This window comes from Empidonax traillii, unplaced genomic scaffold (genome assembly GCF_003031625.1).
Source record: "Empidonax traillii isolate 1590-97213 ecotype Southwest subspecies unplaced genomic scaffold, ASM303162v1 scaffold2921:size16979, whole genome shotgun sequence".
In the NCBI taxonomy this organism is placed as follows: Eukaryota; Metazoa; Chordata; class Aves; order Passeriformes; family Tyrannidae; genus Empidonax; species Empidonax traillii.
This window is the reverse complement of record NW_020958114.1, coordinates 10,481-16,979: the sequence shown is the minus strand read 5'-3', so window position 1 is coordinate 16,979 and position 6,499 is coordinate 10,481. Positions and strand designations below refer to the sequence as shown.

Genomic DNA, 6,499 nt, shown 5'->3' with positions numbered 1-6,499 from the left:
AAGGTTCTTCCCCCACAGGCTGGTTGGGCACTGAACAGGCTCCCCAGGGCAGTGGGCACAGCCCCAAGGCTGCCAGAGCTGCAGGAGGCTTTGGATGATCCTCTGGGGCACAGGGGGTGACTCTTGGGGCTGGGCCTGTGCAGGGCTGAGGGTTGGACTGGATGATCCTTGGGGGTCCCTTCCAGCTCAGCACATTCTGTGACTCTGTGTGAGGTCTCACCTCCACAGCCCCCATGTCTCTCAGGAAGCAGAGGCTGACGGACTCCAGGGCCTCCCGTGGCCACTCCTGGAACCAGTCGATGGTGGTGCAGCTGACGAGGGCCGGGAATCTCCTGCTGCGGACGCGCAGTTTGGAGCCAACGGGGGAAAAACACAGAGCAACCTGTGGAGCCCAGGGAGGAGAAGGGAGGAGGCAGGGCCAGGAGGAGGCACCGGGTTCCAGCCATGCAGCCCATCCCAGCCTCTACCAGCCACTTCCAATGGAGGATCCCACAGTTACCACCCAAACAGCAGAGACGGGACACACATCTCTCCATTCTACTTCCCAGGACAGAGCATCTCTTCTTCTCCTCCAGGAACCCAGGTCAAAGCAAGGGAGCAGCAACCTCTGTCCTGGAGCCCTCTGAGCTTTTTAAACACCCAGAAGCGATGATAACAGACAGCACATCCCATGCTTTGGTGCACCTTGCTGGGACAATCCCAGCTCCTGTCATGCCCAGACAGCAAAGCCTTTCAGGCTGCAGCCCCCCCAGGGCAGCCCAAGGCATCTCCACCCCTCACACCTGCTCCAGGGGGGATGGGAAGGATCTGGCCTCCCCCATCCCTCTCACCTTGAGCTGCCGCCGAGCCCGCTCTGTAAAAAACTTCCAGCAGGTCTCCCTGGAGCCCATCAACCCTTGGCCTTTGACTTCATTCCTCACGCTGTTGATGATGTTCTCGACTTCCTCATCAGGGAAGAGATCAGGTATTTCCCCTAAGAGAAGAGTTTGGGGTTACTGGGCTAGGCTGGGTGCTGTTGCAGTCTTAGAGCAAAGGGAAGCAGCTGCCTCCCTCTTCTGGGGCCCAGGGAAGTCCCTTCCTCAGGTAAAATCAGGTGCCAACAGGCCCCAGCAACAACAGAGGGGCACAGAAGGTCATGCTGCTAAAAAAGAAACACTTATGAAAGCAAACTTCCCTTAAGAAGCACAAGGGAGAGGGACATAAAATAGAGTCAGAGCATAGAAAGTCCATTTTTTTTAGTTCTACAGAGCTAATTAGATTACAATAAAATAATCAAATCCCTAATATGCTATACATTATATAAAATCATTTGAGTTTGGCAAGTGCATTAATTACATGTACAATTTCTGCAGCTGTTCAGGGCCATTGCCAGCAGTGGTCAAAAAACTCACAGGTCACCAAAACATTTTAAAAGCTAGAAATCTTGTAAACATTTTTAAAATTTAATAATTGAGCAATTGATTGCCATAAATGCACCCAACTAAATATTTTTTTTTAGTGCTTCTTTAATTTGTCACCTACTCTCTTCCTTTTTGGCTTCTGATTTGATTAAAATCCCCTTTATTGAGTCAGCTACTATCAATATGAGCAGTAATCACTTAAGGAAATACATTAATTCAGAAATCTGCTCATTTAAAAGAATTACTAAAAGGTATATTTTGTTCTGGCTTTCTAAATGGTAAGAAGTGAAACAAGTTAAAAATTAGAGGCTGCAGAGCAGGGAGCAGCCAGAGCCATCAGCCAGCAGCCCCTGGGCAGCCCTCACTCACCTCATGGGGAGTCTCAGTCTCCTATGTTGCCTCCCAAACCCTGGAAGGGGACCTTGGATCTGTCACCACAGTCCCCCAGAGCAACCACAGGAAAACCTGATGCCTTTCAAAGCCACCATGAGCTGCCTGGGACACCACAAAGCCAGGATGCTCAGTCCACCCCTCACTGCAGGACAAGGAATCCCAGAATCCCAAAAAGCTTTGGGCTGGGAGGGACCTTAAAGCTCATCTCCTTCCACCCCCTCCCACAGGCAAGAACACCTTCCACCAGCCCAGGTTGCTCCAAGCCCCGTCCAACCTGGCCTTGGACACTTCCAGGGATGGGGCAGCCACAGCTTCTCTGCCCAACCTGTGCCAGGGCCTGCCCACCCTCACAGGGAACAATTCCTTCCCAGTATCCCATCTAACCCAGCCCTCTGGCAATGCAAAGCCATTCCCCCTTGTCCTGTCCCTCCAGGCCCTTGTCCGAAGTCCCTCTCCCACTCTCTTGGAGCTCCTTTAGGCACTGGAAGGGGCTCCCTGGAGCCTTCTCTTCTCCAGGCTGAACAGCCCCAGCTCTCTCACCTGAGCTTCCCCTTCACTCATCAGGTGTTTGTGCATCTACATCAGGAGCTGGGGGGAGCTACTTCCTGCCCTCCACAACGACCCTCATCCTTGTTCCTGGTTATAAAATCATCACAGGCAGCATTTGCTTGATGGTGAAACCATCTGGCCACCAATTTACAGCCCCAAATGTCACCTCTGGAGTTAAACACAAATAACTCTCAGTTGTGCTGCTGATTCCTCCCCCCTCCCCATCCCTGGAGGGCACCTGAACCAGCTGGTACCTCCCTAAGCCTGGCCTATAAACAAGGCCACAAGTGGCAGGCAGTGATTTCTCAGGGAGCGTGGGGAACATGCCCACTCTGGTTGTCCCCCACAGCCCCAGTGATGATGCCTTAAAATCTACCTGAAATGAGTTTCAATAGAGCTTGCTAGTACCTTTGTACAAAATTCCTAATAATGCTGTTTAACATTGTTTGTTAAGAACTTCAACAGACAAGGGACTTTAACAAGGTGAAGATTTCTCTCTTTGTAAAAACATACTCAGAAAGAGGCGTAACAGCTGATACAACCAGTCAAAGCTATTCAGAAGCCTGGAGGCCATTCCAGAAGGCATGATAATGTGCCAAAGACCAAGGGAAAAGATGAGGAAGATGAAGACAGAAGGGTCTTCCAGCCCTCTGACTCAAATTCAGGAGGTGTGTCAGGGGTGGGGCGAAGGTGGTAGAGTTGGAGGGACGATTTGGGAAGGAGGTGTAATGCTTTGAACTGTTAATTAGGTAACTAAATAAAAGCAAGAGGCTTTTGTAACTCTGGCTGCATGCTTTGGAAGCTAAAACTCACTGATGGAGTCTTAGGGCTTTTATCTGGAGCTGTTTTTAGGCATCACTGACACAACCTGCACTCCCAGGGAGCTGCAGCACACCCGGCCCAGGGAGTGCTCACCACACATCTGTGCCACATCCTGCAGGGAGGAAGAGCACTGGCACAGACACTGATTGCTCTGCAATGGTTTTGGTGAGCAACAACCCAAAACCTTCAGTGCATGTGGAAAAACAAGAGGAGAAGGACTGGAATGGGATAAGCAGCCAGGTGATGCACACAGACATGGTCATCGTGGCTTTGCATCATCTACCAGCCACAGATACTCCAAGGAGCAGGATGCTCTGCCTTGATAGGTCTTACCTGCCTTGGCCATCAAATCCAGCCAGAGAATCCAAACCCTGTGCTGAACTACCACTGGTGCCATGGTGCTATTTTGGTGTTGAATTGTGCTAAAAGCAGCCTGGTTCACCAACTGCAAACACACGCCCTGCTTTTTGAAGCAGGATTTGACAGATAAGCTGCTGGCTGGCCTGGGAATATGTGACTGGCAGTCAATCACTATATAACTATAAAAGCCCAGTCCAACTTTCATATGGCAGATTCTTCCACAGGCATTCTTGGAGTGTGTGGAGCTTCTCCTGTAAAGCAGTGATGCCTCTTCGTGGTCACTCCCCAGAGCTTGAGTGAAAGCTCTGCCCAGGATCCTTGTGTGGTGAGTTACATCAATCCCTACTTAATGATTGTTTCTTTTTGCCAGCTTTGATACAATTGCTTTGATAGAACTGCTTTGATACAGTGCACTAGCCTATCTTATACTGTATCATGAATAGTTTTTAGCTTTTATACTGTGTAGTAAATAATTCTGAGTAAGATCTTTCATCTGTTCATTTGTCTGTTCTTTTGTCATAATAAATAATTCCCTTTATATAAATATATCTGATTTGACATCATTAAAACCTGTGGGACAAAGTCATTCACTCTTAATTCCTTAAACTGTGGACAAAATCTGAGGCTGAGATTGGATCCAGCCACCCCAGGCTCGTCTCTCTGATGAGTTTAGAAAGCCAGGGGGTCCTTTCTACAACTTGTAGCTCAATGAAAGGGCTTTTCTAATAAATTTTGTCTAAGCCTTTCACCTCCCCCCCTCCATGACACTCCAGTCAATTCTTCTAGCCAGGAACAACCTTAATTTATCATGTGGACACATGGGATCCATAGGTGAAACTCCTCACCTTTGGCTCTGTCCTCAGCTGCAATATCCCAACAGACACATCATATAACAACCACGTGCAGTATTCCATGGTTTATGCAAAAAGGGGCACAAGACATGAGTGAAAGCAAAGAAATCTCCCAGCTGATGGAGCTGCTCCCCAGGGAGGCCCCGGCATGGCTTTTACCCAAGGGCTTAACCCCTGTGACTTCCAGCTTATTCCATTCTTGCCCTGCTGTAGATTCTAGAATTCCAGGTGCTCCACTGAAGATGGGGAGAGGAGAAATCAAAGCAGGAGGAATGTACCTGATGCCAAGAAGTCGTTGACCAGCACCAGGAACTGCTCGTCCACCACCTGCACATCGGTCAGCAGGAACACGGTGCCCGTGTTCTTCACACCAGCCTTCAGGTACAGGTTTGCCAGGTCTGCCTGGAGGTTGGAAAGCAAGAGGGGTTGTCCCTACACTCTGCAAAGCATGGACAGGGTATCAGTGCTACCAGCTGGATAATTCAGAACCTCCCCGTGCACTGAGAGCAAAGCAATTGCAGTTAATTGGTGGGAAACTGCACTTTGGCCACTCTGCACCTTCATGTCTGAGCCTTCCAGCCCATTCCTGTCACCACTGTCAGGCATTAACAGGTCAGGCTTGACATCATGCCCAGGTCTGGATAACAGAGAAATCAGAAGAAGGTCCCGGCCAGCACTGCCAGACCAGGGCAATGTCCCTGGCTGAAAGCACCAATGCAATCCCTGGCTGTGGAGACTGTGATTGTCCCTGTTTTCCTGCCTGCTCCCATGGAATAGCAGCTGTATTTCAAAGGGAACAGCATCCACCATCTTTGGGAAATCCAATTTTTTCATCAGTTGAATCATCATAGAATAGCTTGGGTTGGAAGAAGATGTTCATCCAGCTGAACCTCCATCCTTTCCTTCCCACCCCTCCAAGCAGGGTCCCAGACACGTGAGGGATCCTGAAGGATTGTGCACTGGAAAAGGGTTCAGAAACTCTCTTAGAAATTCGGCAAAACACACATGCTTTAAAAAAAAACACAACACAGTTTGCTACTTTGATTGCTGGAAATTTGGATTAGATGGATGATAAGAGTGGGGAAGGCCAAAGGCAGATGGGGAAGGTGTCACCATCTTGCTCTTCCATAGATGAGAAAAAAAAAAATTACACTATATTTCACCTTAGGAACAAATTCCTGACGGTGAGGGTGGGCAGGCCCTGGCACAGGTTGCCCAGAGAAGCTGTGGCTGCCCCATCCATGCAAGTGTCCAAGGCCAGGTTGGACGGGGCTTGGAGCAACCTGGGCTAGTGGAAGGTGTCCCTGCCCATGGCAGGGGGTGGTCTTTAACGTCCCTTCCAAGCCAAACCAGTCTGTGATTCATAAATTCTTTGCAGATGAATACAGAGTGAAGGGAACATCAAATTATCTCCCACCTCTAGAGACAGAGAAGCAAAGAGATGTTTTGAAAACAAGTTGATTAAAGCTGGTATTGAGCTCCATTCCCAGCTGAGACTGCCACAGGAAATGGGCAGGTAGGAGCTGGAAAATCCCAGGAGTTGGGCTCAAAACAGAGCAGAGATGAAAATACCCAATGGATGGTGGGACAGACTGGTGTGACATCATGGAAATAGCCTGAACACAAACACAGGTCATCAGGCTGTGCCACTGATGGGGAAGGAACCTGGAGTCATTGGCCATTGCATCTCCCAGCAGAAGGGAGTGAAGTTACTGTGATGGTGGTTTTCACATTTTTGTACTGCAAATCATTTGCCAGCAGCTAAAAAACTTAAAAAACCTTCCAGTGATATCCCAAAATGTTAATTTATAACTCCTAAGCTCACTGGCCTATGCATAAATATAAGCACAAGTAGATGTTGTCTTTAGTGAACCATTCACAATCCGCTCAGTCCCTTCACATACAAAATAGCAGAGGAGGAAATGCATCTGATTTGGGATTGGGATTTCATACTTGCTCCTTTTCTACCTCCAAATCACTCCACAACAGGCACCTCACAGATGAGCTAATTACCACACCCTGGTTTAACTAGAAATACCTAGGCTTCATTAGCACAGCTCAGGGCTGACACTCAAGGCTGGTCTGGAATGTTCTCAGTGCTTGGAGCACTGGCATAAGACACCA

At 48.9% G+C, this 6,499-nt stretch overlaps 1 protein-coding gene across 1 annotated transcript in view; it reads right to left on the bottom strand.

Moving 5' to 3' along the window:
* Positions 1 to 220: 220 nt before the first annotated feature.
* The window catches only part of LOC114072286 (dynein heavy chain 9, axonemal-like), a gene marked incomplete at its 3' end in the record, with an annotated part of 16,553 nt that continues 10,274 nt past the window's right edge, over positions 221 to 6,499 (bottom strand). Inside the window, exons 6-8 of the mRNA XM_027910200.1 lie at positions 4,654 to 4,777; positions 831 to 973; positions 221 to 382 (exon numbers count right to left, since the gene is read on the bottom strand). Coding sequence (XP_027766001.1) covers positions 221 to 382; positions 831 to 973; positions 4,654 to 4,777 — 429 coding nt within the window. The remainder of the gene's footprint in view (positions 383 to 830; positions 974 to 4,653; positions 4,778 to 6,499) is intronic.